The sequence below is a fragment of the Pseudophryne corroboree genome, chromosome 1 (assembly GCF_028390025.1).
Source record: "Pseudophryne corroboree isolate aPseCor3 chromosome 1, aPseCor3.hap2, whole genome shotgun sequence".
In the NCBI taxonomy this organism is placed as follows: domain Eukaryota; kingdom Metazoa; phylum Chordata; class Amphibia; order Anura; family Myobatrachidae; genus Pseudophryne; species Pseudophryne corroboree.
The window spans coordinates 274,715,340-274,740,319 of NC_086444.1; the positions used below are offsets into that span (position 1 = coordinate 274,715,340).

General features: G+C 46.8%; 1 protein-coding gene across 1 annotated transcript in view; it reads right to left on the minus strand.

The window, feature by feature from the left end:
* LOC135064304 (trichohyalin-like) overlaps positions 1-24,980 on the minus strand; it is a 242,588-nt gene that overhangs the window by 209,922 nt on the left and 7,686 nt on the right. Inside the window, exons 2-4 of the mRNA XM_063964273.1 lie at positions 10,899-10,979; positions 10,339-10,442; positions 772-835 (exon numbers count right to left, since the gene is read on the minus strand). Coding sequence (XP_063820343.1) covers positions 772-835; positions 10,339-10,442; positions 10,899-10,965 — 235 coding nt within the window. The 5' untranslated portion in view covers positions 10,966-10,979. The remainder of the gene's footprint in view (positions 1-771; positions 836-10,338; positions 10,443-10,898; positions 10,980-24,980) is intronic.

Sequence of the window (24,980 nt, forward strand, 5' to 3'; positions counted from 1 at the left end):
TTATGAAACAGAATATGTGTCATAAGTATCTTCTTTGCATTATTTTAATCATTAATGACAGGGGAGGCACTGCCTCCCCTGACTGCACGTCCCTGGTGCATCCAGCAGAGAAGGAGCCAAGCGTACCCCTACTATTATACATTGGACAGGTGGTACACAGTTGGTGGTGGAGCATACAAAGGGCAACTGTGGGTAGATGTGGCCGGTGCGCCCACAGGGCATATGCGCCACACCACCCTAGATATGGCCCTGGGGGCAAGATATATTGTTAAATGTTGCCCCCTCAGAGACAGCTGGACTTACCCACCACACCATCTACCTGACAGGGGGTAGGAACATATGAAGTTGGAGGTGAGAAGGGGCACAGGGCAGGTCCCAGAGGAGGGGCCACCCACATAATTTGTCACACACTGTAGGGGCTGGAGCTGGGTACAGGGTGGGAGAAGGCCCTGCAGGTTGGCAGAGAAGGGCTATGGGGAGGAAGGAGGTGGAGCAGCCAGTATAGCGATTATCTCCATCCAGGCACTGCCTTTGGTAACCCCGTCAGTTCCGACACTTACAATTACAGTCTAGCAGAAAAGGCAGCAGTGAAGTAACACAGTACACCATAAACTAGAGAGTGATATTCAGGTGATATTGGGAAGAAGACCGACATAAATCAGAAATATGTACTGATAAGTAGAAGAAGAACCATAGCCTGTATAGCAATGGATCTTAATCATATGGAGCAAGTCACACAGAATATTAAAAACACACACACTAGGGCCTTACCTGGTGCACTTGTGTCTTTGGTGTGGTTAGTGTTTCTTACAGAAGCTTTGAAGCTGGACTGTGACTGAAAAAGACAAATAGACAGGGAAGGATTCCTCTCTAGCGAAATACACTACTTTAGGGAAAATACAGAAGTTGTCTGTATACATTAATACACACAAACAGTAGAATGAACACCTCTCTGTCGCCCCTAGACTGCCAAATAGCTTCATTAGGCGAACTGCAGAACATCACATTAGGAATGTCTATGCAAAACTTAGAAATCAATAAATATTAAAGGTTTTTGCCATTTGTACTATTCTTTTTTTATTTATTTTTTTGCAACCTGACAGTTTTTTTTTAATTAAACAATTTCATATATCACAATAGCATCACTGCAAAGTTTGAAAAAAATCTTAAGTAGATATTTAATAGACATTATACAGAAAGTCAGTCTGAATGGCAGAAGTTCTCCATCTAATGCTACTTAGCACCACCTATAGGGGGTAATTCAGACCTGATCGTAGCAGCAAATTTGTTAGCAATTGGGCAAAACCATGTGCACTGCAGGGGGGCGGACAGATATAACATTTGCAGAGAGAGTTAGATTTGGGTGGGTTATATTGTTTCTGTGCAGTGTAAATACTGGTTGCTTTATTTTTACACTGCAATTTAGATTTAAGTTTGAACACACCCCACCCAAATCTATCTCTCTCTGCACGATATATCTGCCCCCCCCCCTCCTGCAGTGCACATGGTTTTGCCCAACTGCTAACAAATTTGCTGCTATGATCAGGTCTGAATTACCCCCATAGTTCATAGAGGCCTTAACACCTGAGCTCTCTGTGCTAACTATATAGTCCCAATAAAAACAAAGAAAGAAAAGGGTTATGGGAAAAAAATGGTAGACAGGAAAGGCGACCAGCATGCCTCATCTCTAAAGGGTTCCAATAGCAATAATCAAAAACCAAACACCTATATTGTATATGCAAGAGGAAGATACTTAGACTGTCATGGAATTACACAATTAAATTAAGCCATTAATAAACTTTCCACATCATTTATTCAACACACTGGTAAATTTCTCATTTACCCTAATCCAGTTCATTCTTTTTATGTCACTTAAGTCCCGTATTCACGGGCTGATGTGGGAGAGATGTGTGCTGAGCGAACCGCTCAGCACACATCTCTCCCACCGCTCAGCACAGTACGATGTATGCTGAGTGTGCGTGGGGAGACGGGGGGCGCTCATTTCACCCAGCGGGTGAAATGAGCGACCTGCTAGATTGGCCTGCATGGCAGGCCAATCTAGCACCAGCGATAGCGATGTACGGGGCTGCGCATTGCTATCGCTGTGGGGGGTACACATGGAGCGATCATGCTTAAAATAAGAATTTACTTACCGATAATTCTATTTCTCATAGTCCGTAGTGGATGCTGGGGACTCCGTAAGGACCATGGGGAATAGCGGCTCCGCAGGAGACTGGGCACAAAGTAAAAGCTTTATGACTAGCTGGTGTGCACTGGCTCCTCCCCCTATGACCCTCCTCCAAGCCTCAGTTAGGATACTGTGCCCGGACGAGCGTACACAATAAGGAAGGATTTTGAATCCCGGGTAAGACTCATACCAGCCACACCAATCACACCGTATAACCTGTGATCTGAACCCAGTTAACAGCATGATAACAGAGGAGCCTCTGAAAGATGGCTCACAACAATAATAACCCGATTTTTGTAACAATAACTATGTACAAGTATTGCAGACAATCCGCACTTGGGATGGGCGCCCAGCATCCACTACGGACTATGAGAAATAGAATTATCGGTAAGTAAATTCTTATTTTCTCTAACGTCCTAAGTGGATGCTGGGGACTCCGTAAGGACCATGGGGATTATACCAAAGCTCCCAAACGGGCGGGAGAGTGCGGATGACTCTGCAGCACCAAATGAGAGAACTCCAGGTCCTCCTCAGCCAGGATATCAATTTTGTAGAATTTTACAAACGTATTTGCTCCTGACCAAGTAGCTGCTCGGCAAAGTTGTAAAGCCGAGACTCCTCGGGCAGCCGCCCAAGATGAGCCCACCTTCCTTGTGGAGTGGGCATTTACAGATTTTTGGCTGTGGTAGGCCTGCCACAGAATGTGCAAGCTGAATTGTACTACAAATCCAACGAGCAATAGTCTGCTTAGAAGCAGGAGCACCCAGCTTGTTGGGTGCATACAGGATAAACAGCGAGTCAGATTTTCTGACTCCAGCCGTCCTGGAAACATATATTTTCAGGGCCCTGGCTACGTCCAGCAACTTGGAATCCTCCAAGTCCCTAGTAGCCGCAGGCACCACAAACAGGTTGGTTCAGGTGAAACGCTGAAACCACCTTGGGGAGAAACTGAGGACGAGTCCTCAATTCCGCCCTGTCCGAATGGAAAATCAGATAAGGGCTTTTTCAGGATAAAGCCGCCAATACTGACACGCGCCTGGCCCAGGCCAGGGCCAACAGCATGACCACTTTTCATGTGAGATATTTTAACTCCACAGATTTAAGTGGTTCCAACCAATGTGACTTTTGGAACCCAAAACTACATTGAGATCCCAAAGTGCCACTGGAGGCACAAAAGGAGGCTGTATATGCAGTACCCCTTTTACAGCGTCTGAACTTCAGGGACTGAAGCTAGTTCTTTTTGGAAGAAAATTGACAGGGCCGAAATTTGAACCTTAATGGACCCCAATTTCTGGCCCATAGACACTCCTGTTTGCAGGAAATGTAGGAATCGACCCAGTTGAATTTCCTCCGTCGGGCCTTACTGGCCTCGCACCACGCAACATATTTTCGCCAATTGCGGTGATAATGTTTTTGCGGTTACATCCTTCCTGGCTTTGATCAGGATAGGGATGACTTCATCCGGAATGCCTTTTTCCTTCAGGATCCGGCGTTCAACCGCCATGCCGTCAAACGCAGCCGCGGTAAGTCTTGGAACAGACAGGGTCCTTGCTGGAGCAGGTCCCTTCTTAGAGGTAGAGGCCACGGATCCTCCGTGAGCATCTCTTGAAGTTCCGGTTACCAAGTCCTTCTTGGCCAATCCGGAACCACGAATATAGTGCTTACTCCTCTCCATCTTATCAATCTCAGTACCTTGGGTATGAGAGGCAGAGGAGGGAACACATACCCTGACTGGTACACCCACGGTGTTACCAGAGCGTCTACAGCTTATTGCCTGAGGGTCCCTGGACCTGGCGCAATACCTGTCGAGTTTTTTATCATGTGGAAGACTTCTGGGTGAAGTCCCCACTCTCCCGGGTGGAGGTCGTGCTGAGGAAGTCTGCTTCCCAGTTGTCCACTCCCGGAATGAATACTGCTGACAGTGCTATCACATGATTTTCCGCCCAGCGAAGAATCCTTGCAGCTTCTTGCACTCCTGCTTCTTGTGCCACCCTGTCTGTTTACGTGGGTGACTGCCGTGATGTTGTCCGACTGGATCAACACCGGCTGACCTTGAAGCAGAGGTCTTGCTAAGCTTAGAGCATTGTAAATGTCCCTTAGCTTCAGGATATTTATGTGAAGTGATGTCTCCAGGCTTGACCATAAGCCCTGGATATTCCTTCCCTGTGTGACTGCTCCCCAGCCTCGCAGGCTGGCATTCGTGGTCACCAGGACCCAGTCCTGAATGCCTAATCTGCGGCCCTCTAGAAGATGAGCACTCTGCAACCACCACAGGAGGGACACCCTTGTCCTTGGTGACAGAGTTATCCGCTGATGCATCTGAAGATGCGACCCGGACCATTTGTCCAGCAGGTCCCACTGGAAAGTTCTTGCGTGGAATCTGCCGAATGGGATTGCTTCGTAGGAAGCCACCATTTTACCCAGAACCCTTGTGCATTGATGCACTGAGACTTGGCTCGGTTTTAGGAGGTTCCTGACTAGCTCGGATAACTCCCTGGCTTTCTCCTCCGGGAGAAACACCTTTTTCTGGACTGTGTCCAGGATCATCCCTAGGAACAGAAGACACGTCGTCGGAACCAGGTGCGATTTTGGAATATTGAGAATCCAATCGTGCTGCCGCAACACTACCTGAGATAGTGCTACACCGACCTCCAACTGTTCCCTGGATCTTACCCTTATCAGGGAATTGTCCAAGTAAGGGATAACTAAAATTCCCTTCCTTCGAAGGAATATCATCATTTCGGCCATTACCTTGGTAAAGACCCGGGGTGCCGTGGACCATCCATACGGCAGCGTCTGAACTGATAGTGACAGTTCTGTACCATAAACCTGAGGTACCCTTGGTGAGAAGGGTAAATTTTTACATGAAGGTAAGCATCCTTGATGTCCCGAGACATCATGTAGTCCCCTTCTTCCAGGTTCGCAATCACTGCTCTGAGTGACTCAATCTTGAATTTGAACCTCTGTATGTAAGTGTTCAAAAATTTTAGATTTAGAATCGGTCTCACCGAGCCGTCCGGCTTCGGTACCACAACAGTGTGGAATAATACCTCGTTCCCTGTTGCAGGAGGGGTATCTTGATTATCACCTGCTGGGAATACAGCTTGTGAATGGCTTCCAAAACTGTCTCCCTGTCAGAAGGAGACATCGGTAAAGCCGACTTTAGGAAACGGCGAGGGGGAGACGTCTCGAATTCTAATTTGTACCCCTGAGATATCACCTGAAGGATCCAGGGGTCTACTTGCGAGTGAGCCCACTGCGCGCTGAAATTCATTGAGACGGGCCCCCTACCGTGCCTGATTCTGCTTGTAAAGCCCCAGCGTATACTGAGGGCTTGGCAGAGGCGGGAGAGGGTTTCTGTTCCTGGGAACTGGCTGATTTCTGCAGCCTTTTTCCTCTCCCTCTGTCACGGGGCAGAAATGAGGAACCTTTTGCCCGCTTGTCCACGAAATGACTGCGCCTGATAATACGGCGTCTTCTCATGTTGAGAGGCGACCTGGGGTACAAACGTGGAATTCCCAGCTGTTGCCGTGGCCACCAGGTCTGAAAGACCGACCCCAGATAACTCCTTAATAAAGCAATACTTCCAAATGTCGTTTGGAATACGCATCACCTGACCACTGACGTGTCCATAACCCTCTACTGGTAGAAATGGACAACGCACTTAGACTTGATGCCAGTCGGCAAATATTCCGCTGTGCATCACGCATATATAGAAATGCATCTTTTAAATGCTCTATAGGCAAAAATATACTGTCCCTATCTAGGGTATCAATATTTTCAGTCAGGGAATCCGACCACGCCAACCCAGCACTGCACATCCAGGCTGAGACGATTGCTGGTCGCAGTATAACACCAGTATGTGTGTAAATACCTTTTAGGATACCCTCCTGCTTTCTATCAGCAGGATCCTTAAGGGCGGCCATCTCAGGCGAAGGTAGAGCCCTTACAAGCGTGTGAGCGCTTTATCCACCCTAGGGGGTGTTTCCCAACGCACTCTAACCTCTGGCGGGAAAGGATATACTGCCAATAACATTTTAGAAATTATCAGTTGTTATCGGGGGAAACCCACGCATCATCACACACCTCATTTAATTTCTCAGATTCAGGAAAACTACAGGTAGTTTTTCCTCACCGAACATAATACCCCTTTTTGGTGGTACTCGTATTATCAGAAATGTGTAAAACATTTTTCATTGCCTCAATCATGTAACGTGTGGCCCTACTGGAAGTCACATTTGTCTCTTCACCGTCGACACTGGAGTCAGTATCCGTGTCGGCGTCTATATCTGCCATCTGAGGTAACGGGCGCTTTAGAGCCCCTGACGGCCTATGAGACGTCTGGACAGGCACAAGCTGAGTAGCCGGCTGTCTCATGTCAACCACTGTCTTTTATACAGAGCTGACACTGTCACGTAATTCCTTCCAACAGTTCATCCACTCAGGTGTCGACCCCCTATGGGGTGACATCACTATTACAGGCAATCTGCTCCGTCTCCACATCATTTTTCTCCTCATACATGTCGACACAAAAGTACCGACATACAGCACACACACAGGGAATGCTCTGATAGAGGACAGGACCCCACTAGCCCTTTGGGGAGACAGAGGGAGAGTTTGCCAGCACACACCAGAGCGCTATATATATATATATACAGGGATAACCTTATATAAGTGTTTTTCCCCTTATAGCTGCTGTATAGTTAATACTGCGCCTAATTAGTGCCCCCCTCTCTTTTTTAACCCTTTCTGTAGTGTAGTGACTGCAGGGGAGAGCCAGGGAGCTTCCCTCCAACGGAGCTGTGAGGGAAAATGGCGCTTGTGTGCTGAGGAGATAGGCTCCGCCCCCTTCACGGCAGCCTTTTCTCCCGCTTTTTCTAGGAAAACTGGCAGGGGTTAAATGCATCCATATAGCCCAGGAGCTATATGTGATGCATTTCTTTAGCCATATAAGGTTTAAAACGTGTTTTATTGCGTCTCAGGGCGCTCCCCCCCAGCGCCCTGCACCCTCAGTGACCGGAGTGTGAAGTGTGCTGAGAGCAATGGCGCACAGCTGCGGTGCTGTGCGCTACCTTATTTGAAGACAGAAACGTCTTCTGCCGCCGATTTTTCCGGACCTCTTCGCTCTTCTGGCTCTGTAAGGGGGCCGGCGGCGCGGCTCCGGGACCCATCCAGGCTGAACCTGTGATCGTCCCTCTGGAGCTAATGTCCAGTAGCCTAAGAAGCCCAATCCACTCTGCACGCAGGTGAGTTCGCTTCTTCTCCCCTTAGTCCCTCGATGCAGTGAGCCTGTTGCCAGCAGGTCTCACTGAAAATAAAAAAAACTATTTAAACTTTTACTCTAAGCAGCTCAGGAGAGCCACCTAGATTGCACCCTTCTCGTTCGGGCACAAAATCTTAACTGAGGCTTGGAGGAGGGTCATAGGGGGAGGAGCCAGTGCACACCAGCTAGTCATAAAGCTTTTACTTTGTGCCCAGTCTCCTGCGGAGCCGCTATTCCCCATGGTCCTTACGGAGTCCCCAGCATCCACTTAGGACGTTAGAGAAAATATAAGCAATCTAGTCAGATTGCTTAGATTATCGCTCCGTGAGTACCCCCCTTTACGGTATGAGCAAAGAAGAATTCTAGGCCCTACCAACAGTCCATCTGGAAACGTAGAAATATTACTTATTTCTGCCTATATTTATTTAACCACTTAACTGAAGATTTTTCCCTTCAAAACCATTCATATAATTTTATTTATTTAATATATCAGAGGTTCTCAAACGTGGTCCTCAAGGCACCCAAACAGTCCAGGTTTTAAGTTAATCCATGTTTGACCACAGGTGACTGATTTAGCACCTCCGTCAATTTGATTTAACGATCTGTGCTGAGTCATAGATATATCTAAAATCTGGAACTGCCTTGAGGACCACGTTTGAGAACCTCTGTAATATAGTTTAAAAACTATTTTTTAAAATATTTAAATATACAGGTTGAGTATGCCATATCCAAAATGCTTGGGACCAGAAGTATTTTGGATATCGGATTTTTCCGTATTTTGGAATAATTGCATACCATAATGAAATGTCGTGGGGATGGGACCTAAGTCTAAGCACAGAATGCATTTATGATTCATATACACATTATACACACAGCCTGAAGGTAATTTTAGCCAATATTTTTTATAACTTTGTGCATTAAACAAAGTTTGTGTACATACACACAATTCATTTAAATTTCATAGACACCTTATACACAGAGCCTGAAGGTCATTTAATACAATATTTTTAATAACTTTGTGTATTAAACAAAGTTTGTGTACAATGAGCCATCAGAAAACAAAAATTTCACTATCTCACACTCACTCAAAACTTTCTGTATTTCGGAATATTCCGCATTTCGGAATATTTGGATATGGGATACTCAACCTGAATTATTATGCACATCTGCAGAAATGGATCTCCTCATCAAAACTGCGGGACACAGTGGGGTGGCGCGGTCTAATGTGATCTGACCATGCCAGTTAATAGGTTAATCGTCTTGTTTAATGAAAGCCTCCCTGGGGATTAAGCTGTATGTTAAATTAAAGCATTTGGTTAACCATCAAACAAAAGCTATGAAGCCAGACACATGAGATATAAAAAAGTACATTCTCCTTTCCTTATGCACTCATCAGGACAATATATAACATATCGAGCTACGCAAGCTAATATACAGCGAGTCTGTACCAGGAACACTCTATATCATGGGCTGTACCCGTGCTGCTGTCCTGGGAGCATGTGGCGTGTGGCATGCTCTGCAGTCTACAATCTCACAGGACCCCAGTTTCGGACTTGTGAGGCTCTATGTGTATATTGGAGCCCATTCTGGAGTAACTGAGACTAGGCTGGTTAGCATTTATTACACTTGCTGCTTTAAATCCATCAGTCAAAATCACTGATCATTCGCAGCTTTGGTAAACCAACAGAAAGTAAATATACCTCCATTATGCCATGCAATCAATTTGCTGGCGGTCAGGATACAGACACCGGAATCCCAACAGCAAACAATGCCGACACCTATAGAGTGAGAATAGAACCTGTGGTGAGCGCAGTTAGCTGCCAAGCCAGCAGCATGACAAGCGCAGCGTGGCAAACGCAGTGAGCCCGGAAGGTGACTCTTAGTACTCTCCCCGCTGCCGGCATTCTGGCGAGCGGGATGCCTCTGTCGGGATCTCAACAGCCAGCATCCCGCGCTCCGGTAAATAGTATGTAACCCCTTCCAATACGTTGCTGTGTCCCACATATATGGGTCTAGTCAAATAACCGCTCAGTCTAGTCAGAGATAACTCTTTTCATATCAAATACTTTTAGATCTTCTTTCCGAGTCAATGACAAACGTCTTATGTCTCTCCAAGCTTGGGGAGTTCCTCCATACAAATATCACCTTGGTAGATTAATTCCACTACTGTTGTCAGTCTATGGAACTGATGCTTCATGGTATAAAGCCCTGTATTCATAGAATTACTTATCGAGGATTGTCTTTATACCCTATCCTACACAAATGCTCCTAGCTAGTTTGAACAAATCAAAAAAATCAATGATAAAATTTGGCCCCTGGTGGTTGGGCTGAGATCGCTCATGGCCACGTACTGAGCCTTAGCAAACATCTATGCTCTACAGACATCTACTGCTAAGACAGTAGCAGGTGGAATTATTCAGGACATCAATGGGCCTGATTCAGAGGGTCACTGCCAAAGGATGTATCATGATAGGGGAAGGTTGGGGCTGCATACTCCAGGCAACTGGAAACCTTCTCACTGCTTCATCATTGGCCTGGTGGGGATTTGGTCTCAAGTTCAGGGGAGAGATGAGAAGACTTTTAGGTTGTTAATAAGTTTTCAAGTGCTGATGTTTAAGGGCAAATTACAAAACACTAATTTCAATGTACTCAATTTACAAAAACTATGAAGTGTGGTATTAATTCCAACACATTCAATACCAGTCAAGATAAACCCAGTCCCCAACTCCTTGGGTTATAGAATTCACTAGGACTGTAATCTCCACTTTGAAATAGCCAGTGTGAACTATTTCTATGTAGGTAGGAACAAACAGAGAATAAAGAAGGTTCTGAAAATGTTTCGATGATTAGTCACTTCAAAACTGACCCTTGTTTGTGCCATTCCTACCTGGAGTTGGTCGAGTTGTTCATCAAGAGCATCTAGCAGATAATCACAATGGTCCCTGTGTCTTTCATCTGATCTTTCAGGGGACAAAAGGTGCATCTGAAGATCTATAGTGGATTTAAGCACATTGAATAGCACAAGAACAAATCAAGCAAAGTCAACCAGTAGCAAACCAATAGCAAACCATATATTGTATTGTTGTAGTAATATGAAGAAGAGGTATTTCATTTTGTAGAAGTATGGATCAACGTATGAATTATGTAAACTGATTAGCTATGTGTGCACATCAAAAGGTCCAAAAACAATAAAAGTAATCACGATTTTAAAGATAAAGGGTAAGTGGAGTATGGCATATGTTTGGAAAGATAGATAATTTTATATATATATATATATATATATATATATATATATATATATCTATATCTAATTTTAATTTTTTTACATTTATATTTTAGATGATAATTCCTTTAAAAGAGAGGTATGTTGTTAAGTATTTGGTAGCAATAAAATATATTTGCAGATTTTATTTATGTTTTAAAATGTGATACACTTAATTGACTTACTTAGCCCCATGTCATCTTCTGCGGAATCTTCAAACTCAGAATCCTTTTCTTGTACTGTATCGACCATGTTGCCTTCACAAGCTAAAGGGAAACATAGACCTACATTAGCACTTCTGTCTTATATGTTTATGATGTTGAATGGTTATAAAACTACAAACTAAAGGGCTAGAAACAACTATAAAATTATTTTGTACAACATGAGCCTATAAAACTTTAATTGACTGTTAGGTCCTTATAAAGGCTATTAAGCAGATCCTTCTAAGCACATAGAACTTCATAATGACCACAGATTGCAATCCTAATGGACTGTTCCAGTAAAAAGTCATCAAGAGACATAAATTCACAAATCCTCCAAAGGCTAGTATCAAATGTACAATGTTAAGGCTGTCCCGTGATTATGTGGTTCAGCCACCAATATGGAAGCCAAAGAATAACTGCTAGAACCATCCATTATATAAAAGTCATCAAGCTGTGCCAACTGAAAAGGGTCTACTGCAAGGGTTACTACTACAGTATTATGGGTTTCTTCTCTGCAGTACAAAATGAAAGAAAGTGAACTAAAAGCACATGCATGTATTTTTCTTTTCTTAACTGGGTGATATTCAGTTGGGCACAAGGTTTTGTCAGCAAAAAACGTTTTAAGCCTTGCGCACAATTTTGGATTACCTCGGGTATGTGCGCTCCCAGTACCCGCCATATCCAAATTAAAAAAAATGCACTTGGGGTTTTCAGCTTGGGAAGGTGATAAATTAAGGACTAATTAAGCTAATTGGAATTTTCCAATTGCTTTATTAGTCACTGGAGGGGGGGGGTCAGAGCAAGTCCCGCTGATTTTTCCTAAAAATAATAGAATTTTGGTTACCTACCGGTAAATCCTTTTCTCGGATTTCGTAGAGAATGCTGGGGTCCACATTAGTCCCATGGGGTATAGACGGGTCCACCAGGAGCCATTGGCACTTTAAGAGTTTGAGAATGTGGGCTGGCTCCTCCCTCTATGTCCCTCCTACCAGACTCAGTCTGGAAACTGTGCCCGAGGAGACGGACATGTTCGAGAGAAGGATTTAACATAGATAGTGGCGAGATTCATACCAGCTCAAACATACAAGGCACATCAAGCTAACTTAGCTTGAAAACTCAGCAACCGTGGAAACATTACTTAACAAGTGACAATGTAGTACTCAACAAAAACGTTGTACTGTACCAAATAACAATAGCATGAGAACAAAGTGCTAGGCGGGCGACCAGCATCCTCTACCGACTACGAGAAAAGGATTTACCGATAGGTAACCAAAATCCTATTTTCTCTTATGTCCTAGAGGATGCTGGGGTCCACATTAGTACCATGGGGATGTACCAAAGCTCCCAGAATGGGAGGGAGGCTCCTGCAGCACTGATTGACCAAACTTCAGGTCCTCAGCGGCCAAAGTATCGAACTTGTGAAACTTTGCAAACGTGTTCGACCCAGACCAAGTAGCCGCTCGGCAAAGCTGTAAAGCCGAGACACCCCGGGCAGCTGCCCAGGAAGACCCCACCTTACGAGTAGAGTGGGCCTTGACAGACGTAGGACACGGCAATCCTGCAGTAGAATATGCATGCTGGATAGTGAACCTGATCCAGCGAGAGATCGTCTGCCTAGAAGCAGGACACCCAATTTTCTTGGGATCATACAGGACAAACAGAGTCCGATTTTTCTGTGACGAGCAGTCCTCTTCACATAGATTTTCAGAGCCCTTACAACATCCAAGGACTTTGATGAAATTGAGGAGTCAGTAGCCACTGGCACCACAATAGGTTGGTTGATATGAAATGCCGACACAACCTTTGGAAAAAACTGCTGACGTGTCCGGAGCTCAACTCTATCTTCATGGAAGATCAAGTTTGGGCTTCTACAGGACAAAGCCCCCAACTCCGACACACGTCTAGCAGAAGCTAAGGCCAACAAAGTGACAGCCTTCCATGTAAGAAATTTGACCTCAACCTCCTGTAAAGGCTCGAACCAGTCCGATTGGAGGAACTGCAACACCACGTTAAGGTCCCAAGGCGCAGTAGGCAGTACAAAGGGAGGTCGGATGTGCAGTACTCCCTTCAAAAAAGTCTGAACCTCAGGGAGGGCAGTCAATTGTTTCTTGAAGAAAATGGATAGGACCGAAATCTGGACCTTCACAGATCCCAACCTCAGGCCCATATCCATACCTGCCTGCAAGAAGAGGAGAAACCGTCCCAGTTGAAACTCCACCATAGGAAACTTCTTGGATTCACACCAAGAAACATACTTTTTCCAAATTCAATGTTTAGACGTTACTCCTTTCCTAGCCTGTATCAGGGTAGGAATAACCTTGCTCAGAATGCCCTTTCGAGCTAGTATCAGGCGTTCAACCTCAATGCCGTCAAACGTAGCCGCGGTAAGTCTTTATAGGGGAACGGCCCCTGCTGCAGTAGGTCCTCCTGAAGAGGAAGAGGCCACGGCTCTTCTTGCAGTAGATCCAGAAGATCCGCGTACCAAGCACTTCTTGGCCAGTCTAGTGCAATGAGGATTGCTTGAACCCTTGTTCTCTTTATGAGCTTTAGAACTCCTGGGATGAGTGGAAGTGGAGGAAAAATGTACACCGACTGGAACACCCACGGAGTCACTAGGGCGTCGACCGCCACTGCTTGCGAATCCCTCGACCTGGAATAATACCGCCAAAGCTTCTTGTTGAGACGAGAGGCCATCATGTCGATCTGTTACCTCCATTGAACACCTCCGGATGGAAACCCCACTCCCCTGGATGGAGATCGTATCTGCTCAGGAAGTCCGCTTCCCAGTTGTCTACTCCCGGAATGAAGATTGCTGACAGGGCCAACGCGTGTTTTTCGGCCTAGAGGATGATTCCTGTTACCTCTGACATTACAGCTCTGCTCTTCGTTCCGCCCTGTCCGTTTATGTAAGCCACTGTTGTCACATTGTCCGACTGCACTTGAACGGCCCGATTTCTCAGAAGATGGGCCACTTGAAGAAGACCATTGTAGGTATATCCTAGTTCCAGAATGTTTATCGGCAGGCCGGCTCCAAGACTTGACCACCTTTCTTGGAAGGTTTTCCCTTGAGTGACTGTGCCCCAGCCCCGGAGATTTGCATCCATGGTTAGAAGGATCCAGTCCTGAATCCCAAACCTGCGGCCCTCCAGAAGGTGAGGCAGTTGCAGCCACTAGAGAAGTGAAATCCTGGCTTTTGGTGACAGACATATTCTCTGGTGCATATGTAGATGGGATCCCGACCACTTGTCCAGGAGATCCAGTTGGAAGGACCGAGATTGAAAACCTCCCGTACTGCAGGGCCTCGTAAGAGGCCACCATCTTTCCCAGAAGGTGAATGCACTGATGAACAGACACCCGGGTTGGCTTCAGGACATCCCAGACCATTGTTTGTATCACCAACTCTTTTTCCTCTGGAAGAAACACCCTCTGCACTTCCGTGTCGAGGATCATTCCCAGAAAGGACAACCTCCTGTTTGGTTCCAAATGTGATTCAAGATACAGCCATGTTTCCTGAGAAGCTGGGTCGTGAGAGCTATGGACCGTTTCAGCTTCTCCTTGGACGATGCTTTTATCAGCAGATCGTCCAGATATGGAATTATGTTCACCCCCTGTCTGCGGATGAGAATCATCATTTCCGCCATCACCTTGGTGAATACCCTCGGTGCTGTGGAGAGGCCGAATGGCAGGGCCTGGAACTGAAAATGACAGTCCAACAGTCCAACAGTGCGAATCGAAGATAAGCTTGATGCGGCAGCCAAATCGGAATGTGGAGGTACGCATCCTTGATATCCAGGGATACCAGGAATTCTCCCTCTTCCAGACCTGATATCACTGCCCTTACAGACTCCATTTTGAACTTGAACTCCTACAGAAAGGGGTTTAGTGAGGTTCGGTCAGAATGGGCCTGACCGAACCATCCAGTTTCGGTACCACGAAAAGGTTCTAATAGTAACCTTTGTTTTGCATATGAGGTGGTACTGGCACAGTAACCTGTACCTCCACCAACATCTGGATGGCTTCTTGCAGGACAGTCCTGTCCGCCAGCAGAGCTGGCAAGCCTGATTTGAAAAATCGGTGAGAAAGGAGATTTTGAAATTCCAGCATGTACCCCTGAGACACAATACCTTGCACCCAGGGGTTCAGGCCGGATGACATCCAGACGTGACTGAAATGCCTGAGTCTCGCTCCCACCGGCCCCACCTCTGGGGCTTGCAGTCCACCGTCATGCGGAGAACTGTGGTGTGTACCTGAAGCAGGTTTCTGTTCCTGGGAACCTGCAGCCGCAGGTTTCTTGGACTTGGGCCGACCTACCCGAAAAAAGGTGTTGGACGGCATGGCCTTTCTGGGCTTGGGAAACTGAAAGGGCTGTGATGTAGCTGAAGAAAATGGTTTCTTCGGAGCAGGTGTAGCTGAGGGAAGAAAGGGTGACTTACCAGCCGTAGCTGTGGAGATCCACGCATCTAACGCTTCCCCAAAGACAGCCTGATCTGTGTAGGGTAGGGTCTCCACACTTCACTGGATTCTGCGTCGGCAGACCACTGGCGCAACCACAGACCTCGACGAGCTGATACAGACATGGAAGAAATTCCCACAGCCATGGAACCCAGGTCTTTCATGGATTCTACCAGAAATCCTGCCGAATCCTGAATGTTACGTAAAAACAATTCAACATCACATTTCTCCATAGTATCCAAGTCTTCAAGTAACGTACCTGACCACTTTACTATAGCTTTGGCAATCCAAGAACAGGCAATAGTGGGACGTAGTATTGCACCAGAAGCCGTGTACATGAATTTGAGCGTATTATCAATTTTAAGATCAGCCGACTCTTTCAATGTGGTAGATCCTGGAACAGGTAAAACCATCTTTTTTGAGAGTCCGGATACTGACGCGTCAACAATAGGCGGGTTTTCCCATTTTTTCCTATCCTCTACCGGGAACGCTACCAGTAGCCTTTTAGGTATCTGGAATTTTTTATCTGGGTTTTCCCAAGCCTTTTCAAATATAGCATTTAATTCCTTTGACACAGTGAAGGTTAGCAAGGCTTTCTTATTTTCAGTGAAGTAAGCCTCCTCAACCTGCTCAGGTGTTGTATAAGCAATATTTAACACATCCCTAATAGCCTCTATCATCAACTGCGGCCCTTTTGCAAGAGATGCAGCCCCCCGCAACACATCCCCATCACAGTCTGTGGTATCAGAATCGGTATCAGTATCATCCTGCATGATCTGTGCAAGAGCACGTTTATGTGAATATACAGCGGGGAGCCCTGATGTACCAGAACTGGGTCAGACTGCCATAGAGTCTCGTAAAGCCTGAGTTGCAGATTCATTTTGCGCAACCCTATTTGAAATCTGAGAAATCATAGATTTGATAGAGGATAACCACTCAAGCTCCCTTGCTGGAATCTGTGCTAAACCAGTGCAGACACTCCACACACACACAGGGGATGACAGACAGAGTTTCACCCCCAAGAATGGCAAGAGAGAGACACAGAGATTGGAGCAAACCCACACACAGCGCTTTTAATATAAAGGGAGACCCCCTATCAGCGCTGACTGTGCACCTTAATAGGTTACACAGTTGTTTTGCAGCATCCCCACCCCCCCATCTACAACCCCCTGGTACCGTGAGACATAGCTGGAGTTGCTTAGGAGGTGATAGAGTCAGTTATCTACCTTTTAACATTAGCTATATACTAATACAGTGTAGCCGTAATGGCCGCTAAACCACGTGCACGTGATACGCTCTCCGTACGCTATTTGCATATGAAGGCCTCGCACGTGGTACGCAAATTACGTACACACGCTACGCTGGGTGTACGGAATACACACAGCGAGCGTACACACAGACAGCAACCTTTATAAACTTTAAACACAGAATATGTTCACACTGTATACCTTGGTACTGTAACACTGTAATAATGTACTGCTTATAGACCTTCTTAACCTTGTTAATATAAAAGCTGCTTGAGCGATTGAGACGCTCCGAATACCCTCAGCAATGTAATAAACACACAATACCTTGCTAAGGTTCCAAAACCTTTACTAACGAGATTTAGTTATGCAAAAAGGGAAAATACAGTTAACATCTTACACACTACAGGCTAACATCAATATCTAACAGAATAACTACACATAAATATACAATAGCGTCACAATCCTAACACTAACAGAGAGAGAGAGAACGTGGCAAAATACAGTCAGAGAATAAGGTGGTCACAGAGCGAACTTACACACTGGGGAATGATCGCTGCGCAGTCCTGGTCACCAGCTCCCTAGTTAGTCAATGATGAAAACCTTTTGTGGAGAGTAGACTGAGCTGGTCCAGTCTGGCTGTTCCTTATATACACTGCATACAGTACACTACAAAGGGACCTATATCTCATTGTTCATTGGACACAGGAATCTGTCTTCACATTACAACAAAAGTTCATAGGTTTGTTTGAACAGGTGGGCTGTGACTATTCCAGACTGTTCAGGTGGGAGGGAATCTCAGGATTCCCACCACATGGACAATGAACCGCAAATACAGTAAATGTCCAGAAACTATTTATAGACATAACTATACGCAGGAGCAATTAATCTCTACCTAACCAGCACCGGATTGTTCCTAATAAAATACTCTTCGGTTAGGTACCAAACACCATCGCTCAGACCCTATCTGACCCTTCGTATCATGCAAAGAGGAATTCCTTTGTTCATGAACCAGTTATACTAAACAAACTTACAGTTATTATTAATTGGACCATTACCTATAAAACATACTATTCGGATTAACTATGTAACGATCAAGTCGCCCACCAGACGCACACAAACTCTACCGTAAATGCACATACCACGCGCCTGAGCGCACGACCGTGGAGGCGCCGTCACGCAACTGCGAATATGCGCACGCAGGGGAGAGAATGTGCACGTGCAGCGGGCAAGCGCATGGGGTTAATATATGGCAACGTGCAGCATGATATTTTTCGACTTTGACAGAGGGAATTGCTCTTCCTGGACAGCGCTGTGCAGGCAGGAAAATGGCGCTGAACGCTGTTGGGTCCGCTCTGAGGAGAAGCTCCGCCCCCAAAATGGCGCTGTCTTCCCGCTCTTCCTAGGATTATACTGGTTTTGCTGGCTTAGATCCCTGGACCTCTGACCCCGACAGGCTGTGTGACCAGTGTAGTGTGTAGTCGCTGGCTCAGGATGCCCCTCACAGCGCCGCACTATGTACCGCTGAGCCTCCGGAGCGCAGTTAATCCTACCCTGATGCCGCCATCTTACACCGGCATCCCGCTTGCTAGGGGGGTCGGAGACTCACTCGCCACTGATCTTCAGCTCTGTAAGGGGGTGGCGGCATGCTGCTGGGTTGAGCGATCCCCTGTGGCGGGGAACGATCTATCCCCTCAGGAGCTCAGTGTCCTGTCAGCGTAGATAGTGGCTTAGACCCCGCAGGGCGGACACTACTCCCCCCCTTAGTCCCACGAAGCAGGGAGGCTGTTGCCAGCAGCCTCCCTGTAAAATAATAAACTCTAAAATAAACTTTACTAGAGAAACTCTGGAGAGCTCCCCTAGCTGTGACCGGTCCTCCGGGCTTATTCTCTAAACGGAGTCTGGTAGGAGGGGCATAGAGGGAGGAGCCAGCCCACACTCTCAAACTCTTAAAGTGCCAATGGATCCTGGTGGACCCGTCTATACCCCGTGGTACTAATGTGGACCCCAGCATCCTCTAGGACGTAAGAGAAATAACATTTGCATGAGAGAGTTAGATTTGGGTGGGTTATATTGTTTCTGAGCAGGGTATATACTGGCTGCTTTTATTTCACACTACAATTTAGATTTCGGTTTCAACACACCCCACCCAAATATAACCCTCTCTGCACATGTTATATCTGCCCTTCCCCTGCAGTGCACATGGGGGGTCATTCCGAGTTGTTCGCTTGTTGCCGATTTTCACAACGGAGCGATTAAGGCAAAAATGCGCATGGTACGCAGTGCGCATGCGGTAAGTATTTTAGCACAAAACTTAGTAGATTTACTCACGTCCGAACTAAGAATTTTCATCGTTGAAGTGATCGGAGTGTGACTGACAGGAAGTGGGTGTTTCTGGGCGGAAACTGGCCGTTTTCTGGGAGTGTGCGGAAAAACGCAGGCGTGTCAGGGAAAAACGCAGGAGTGTCTGGAGAAACGGGGGAGTGGCTGGCCGAACGCAGGGCGTGTTTGTGATGTCAAACCAGGAACGAAACAGACTAAGGTGATTGCAATCTGTGAGTAGGTCTGGAGCTACTCAGAAACTGCTAAGAATTTTCTATTGGCAATTCTGCTAATCTTTTGTTCGCTATTCTGCTAAGCTAAGATACACTCCCAGAGGGCGGCGGCCTAGCGTGTGCAATGCTGCTAAAATCTGCTAGCGAGCGAACAACTCGGAATGACCCCCATGGTTTTGCCCAACTGCTAACAAATTTGCTGCTGCGATCAACTCTAATTAGGCCCCATGATGGGTTCACTTGCTAGAGCTTTCATTTTTGAGTGATTCATGAAAATTGTATTTACTGAGGCACTACACATCTAAGAAAATCAACAAAACAATATTTTTTCTAGTTCACTTCATAAAAGGAATGCATGTTCCTCTTCAGCAGCAGCATCAAATGATAATAATAAGCTTAAAATATGTGAAAGACATTAAATTATCACAAAAGTTTGAAATAACAAGATTTATGGTAAGAACTTACCGTTGTTAAATCTCTTTCTGCGAGGTATACTGGGCTCCACAGGGAATAACATTGGGGTGTAGAGTAGGATCTTGATCCGAGGCACCAACAGGCTAAAAGCTTTGACCTTCTTCCCAGAATGCATAGCGTCGCCTCCTCTATAACCTGCCTCCGTGCATAGGAATTCAGTTTTTGTTAACCAGTCCAATGCAGTAGCAGGCAAAAGAGACCACAACTGTTAGTAGCCACATACACCACATTCTCACGACAGGAGAAAGTGTCGCCGGCTAATGACATACCAACCCAAAGAAACTAAGTGCGTTAGGATGGGAGCCCTGTGGAGCCCAGTGTACCTTGCAGAAAAAGATTTAACAACGGTAAGTTATTACCATATATCTCATTTTCTGCTGCGGGGTACACTGGGCTCCACAGGGAATGACATTGGGGATGTCGTAAAGCAGTTCCTTATGGGAGGGGACGCACTGTTGCGGTCACAAGAACCTGCCGTCCAAAGGAAGCATCCTGGGAGGCGGAAGTATCGAAGGCATAAAACCTTATGAACGTGTTCACTGAGGACCACGTAGCCGCCTTGCACAACTGTTCAAGGATCGCACCATGGCGGGATGTCCAAGAAGGTCCAACAGACCGAGTAGAATGGGCCTTTATAGTAACAGGAGCTGGACGACCAGCCTGTACATAAGCATGTGCAATCACCATTCTAATCAATCTGGCCAAGGCCTGCTTGTGAGCAGGCCAGCCACGTTTGTGAAAACCAAATAGTACAAAGAGAGAATCAGACTTCCTGATAGGAGATGTCCTCTTCACATAGATACAGAGAGCACATACCACATCCAAAGACCGCTCTTTGGAAGACAAATCAGGAGAGGCAAAGGCCGGAACCACAATCTCCTGATTAAGGTGGAAAGAAGACACCACCTTAGGTAGGTACCCGGGACGTGTTCTTAGAACCGCCCAGTCTAAAAAATCAGATATGGTGACTTACAGGACAAGGCACCCAAATCAGACACCCGTCTGGCAGAGGCAATAGCCAGCAGAAACAACACCTTAAGAGAAAGCCACTTAAGGTCTGCCGATTCAAGAGGCTCAAACGGAGACCCCTGCAATGCCTCCAGAACCATCGACAAGTCCCAAGGAGCCACAGGGTTGAATCCGCAACACACCCTGAGTGAATGTATGAACATCCTGTAAAGTTGCAATTTTTCTCTGGAACCAAACCGACAAGTCAGAAATATGAACCTTGATGGAGGCCAGACGAAGGCCCAAGTCCAGGCCCTGTTGTAGAAAGGACAAAAGTTTGACAGTACTAAACTTGTAAGCATCATGATTGTTAGATGCGCACCAAGCAATGTAAGAATTCCAGACCCTATGATAAATCTGAGCAAAAGTCGGTTTCCAGGTCTTCAACATGGTGTGAATGACCGCCTCAGAAAATCCTTTGGCCCTTAAGACGGAAGCTTCAAGAGCCACGCCGTCAAGGCCAATCGGGCTAAATCCTGAAATACACAGGGGCCCTGAACGAGGAGATCTGGGCGCTGCGGAAGTTGAAGGGGACGCTCTATCGAGAGACCCTGAATGAGTGAGAACCATTGCCGTCTGGGCCACGCTGGAGCGATCAGAAGTAGGATTCCTCCTTCTTGCTTGAACTTCCTTATTACTCTGAGCAGGAGTGACACCGGAGGGAACACATATGGCAGCCGAAAGTTCCATTGAATTGCCAGTGCGTCCACGAACGCTGCTTGAGGATCCCTTGTCCTTTGCTCTTAAGACCGAAACCTTGTGATTGTGTGGAGATGCCATCAGGTCCACGTCTCGAAGGCCCCACTTGTCCACGAGGAGTTGTAACACTTCTGGATGGAGGCTCCACTCTCCGGCATGTACGTCCTGACGACTGAGAAAGTCCGCTTCCTAGTTTAGGACCCCCGGAATGAACACTGCCGATATGGCTGGCAGATGGTGTTCCGCCCACTTAAGAATCTGTGATACTTCCCTCAATGCCATGTGGCTTTGAGTGCCGCCTTGATGATTGATGTACGCCACCGTGGTGGCGTTGTCCGACTGTACTTGAACAGGTCTGTTCTGTATTAAATGCTGGGCCAAGTTCAATGAGTTGAACACCGCCCGCAATTCCAGAATGTTTATCGGGAGGAGAGACTCCTCCTTGGTCCAGCGACCCTGAAGGGAGTGTTGCTCCAACACCGCGCCCCAACCTCTCAGACTGGCATCAGTCGTCAGAAGGAACCAGTTGGAGATCCAGAAGGGACGACCCCTGCTCAATCGTTGGTCCTGAAGCCACCAGCTCAGTGACAGACAGACCTCCGGAGACAAGGAGATCATTTGAGACCTGATCCGGTGAGGCAGGCCGTCCCACTTGGCAAGAATCAGCTTCTGCAGAGGGCGGGAATGGAATTAAGCGTACTCCACCATGTCGAAAACCGACACCATGAGACCTAGCACTTGCATTGCCGAATGTATCGACACTTGCGGATGGGATAGGAAGCATCGAATCCTGTCCTGAAGCTTCAGGACTTTATCCGCTGGTTGTGAGTGTCCAACAACGCCCCCAGGTGCACCATGCTCTGAACAGGGACCAGGGAAGATTTCTTCCAGTTGATGAGCCACCCGTGGGCTTGCAGAAACTGGATAGTCAGATCCAGATGGCGTAGGAGAATTTCTGGGGAATTTGCCAGTCGATCAACAAGTCGTCCAGGTACGGTAGGATCCTGACCCCTTGGAGACCCTTACAAATTTGTTCAAGGACTTGAGGTTGAGAATGGGCCGGGAGGACCCATTCGGTTTCGGGACTAGGAACAGCGGTGAATAGTACCCCTTGCCCCTCTGAGCCAGAAGGACCTGTACTACCACTCCTATGTCCAGGAGGGACTGTACCACCGAATGAAGAGTTTTTGTCTTCACCTGATCCGAAGGGACGTCTGTCAGGCAAAATCGATGAGGGGGACGATTCTTGAAGGATACGGTATCAGTAGCCGCCTCCTTAATGTAATGAGAAGCTGTGGCAATATAAGACAGACATTGTCTAGCATGATCAGAAGCGTTGGAAGACAACTCCGCCTTCAGCTCCTGAGCCCACGCTTCAACAGCCTCTACAGCCTAAGTCGCTGCAATGGTGGGCCTATGCGCAGCACCAGGTAGGGTGTAAACTGCCTTTAAACAACCCTCCACACGCTTATCCGTCGGTTCTTTTAGAGACGTGACGGTAGTTACCGGCAGAGCTGTGGATACTCAATTTTTGCTTAGCTCTGCAGCGAGGGGGTAGCGAGCCAGCATCTTCTTGTGGATTTTCCCAGGACTCCTGACGTATGTCAACTAAATGGACAGAATGAGGTAAAACTTATTTAACCACTTTCTGACGTTTAAACGTGTCCAGTTTCTTAGGGGCAGCATCAGACTCCGGGTCATCAGTAATTTGAGAGAATGGTCCTAATAGCCTCCAACAAGTCAGGAACATCCACCTGTGAAACAGATTCCCCATCAGAAGTGTCGGGATCAGAATCTGTGGGGTCAGTATAAACGCCATCCTCATCAGACGAGGTGTCTGGGACGTTGGTGGATTGTGAGGAAGTAATGGCCCGCTTAGAGGACCCCTTGGTCTTAGGCGGGCGAGGGTTAGACTTCTGAGTAGTCAGTGATTGGTTCAATTGCTGTAACTGAGTGGACAGTTGATCTACTCATGGCGGGTTAACCGCGGGGACCATAAGCGGTTGTACCGGCACAGGAGGTCCCATAGTGGGCGTTAGTCTAGTTACCAGCGTATTTAATAGCGTGGAGAAGGTAGCCCAAGGTGGGTCATTTTGAACCCCCGTTGTTACAGTCCCACTTGGGGGTAAGGATCCCCCAGAACCTGAACCCTCAGCTGCTATGTTTTCCTCAAATGTGTCTACAGCATCACCACCACGCAATATGGGATCAGCCACAGCACCATTGCCCTTTGTAGCTGACATATTCGAAAGTTCAATGCAAAGCAACACAGTACAATATCACCAGCACAATACCTGACAAGAACCCCCTGTGTACTGTATCAGCACAAGCAGACAATTCAAGAGGTATAAAATCAGAGAGAAAAAAATAAGAATTTACTCACCGGTAATTCTATTTCTCGTAGTCCGTAGTGGATGCTGGGACTCCGTAAGGACCACGGGGGGATAGCGGCTCCGCAGGAGACTGGGCACAACTATAAAGAAAGCTTTAGGTCTAACTGGTGTGCACTGGCTCCTCCCACTATGACCCTCCTCCAGACTTCAGTTAGGATACTGTGCCCGGAAGAGCTGACACAAGAAGGAAGGATTTTGAATCCCGGGTAAGACTCATACCAGCCACACCAATCACACCATATAACTCGTGATACAATACCCAGTTAACAGTATGATAACAACTGAGCCTCTCAACAGATGGCTCAACAATAACCCTTTAGTTAAGCAATAATTATATACAAGTATTGCAGACAATCCGCACTTGGGATGGGCGCCCAGCATCCACTACGGACTACGAGAAATAGAATTACCGGTGAGTAAATTCTTATTTTCTCTGACGTTCTAAGTGGATGCTGGGACTCCGTAAGGACCATGGGGATTATACCAAAGCTCCCAAATGGGCGGGAGAGTGCGGATGACTCTGCAGCACCGAATGGGCAAACTCTAGGTCCTCCTCAGCCAGGGTGTCAAACTTGTAGAATTTAGCAAACGTGTTTGACCCCGACCAAGTAGCTGCTCGGCAAAGTTGAAGAGCCGAGACCCCTCGGGCAGCCGCCCAAGAAGAGCCCACCTTCCTCGTGGAATGGGCTTTTACTGATTTAGGATGCGGCAGTCCAGCCGCAGAATGTGCAAGCTGAATCGTACTACAGATCCAGCGAGCAATAGTCTGCTTTGAAGCAGGTGCACCCAACTTGTTGGGCGCATACAGGATAAATAGCGAGTCAGTCTTTCTGACTCCAGCTGTCCTGGAAACATATATTTTCAGGGCCCTGACTACGTCCAACAACTTGGAAGCCTCCAAGTCTTTTGTAGCCGCAGGCACCACAATAGGTTGGTTCAGATGAAACGCTGATACCACTTTAGGGAGAAACTGGGGACGAGTCCTCAATTCTGCCCTATCCATATGGAAAATCAGATAAGGGCTTTTACATGACAAAGCTGCCAATTCTGATACACACCTGGCCGAAGCCAAGGCCAACAACATGACCACTTTCCACGTGAGATATTTCAAATCCACGGTTTTCAGTGGCTCAATCCAATGTGACTTTAGGAAATCCAACACCACGTTGAGATCCCAAGGTGCCACTGGAGGCACAAAAGGGGGCTGAATATGCAGCACTCCCTTAACAAAAGTCTGAA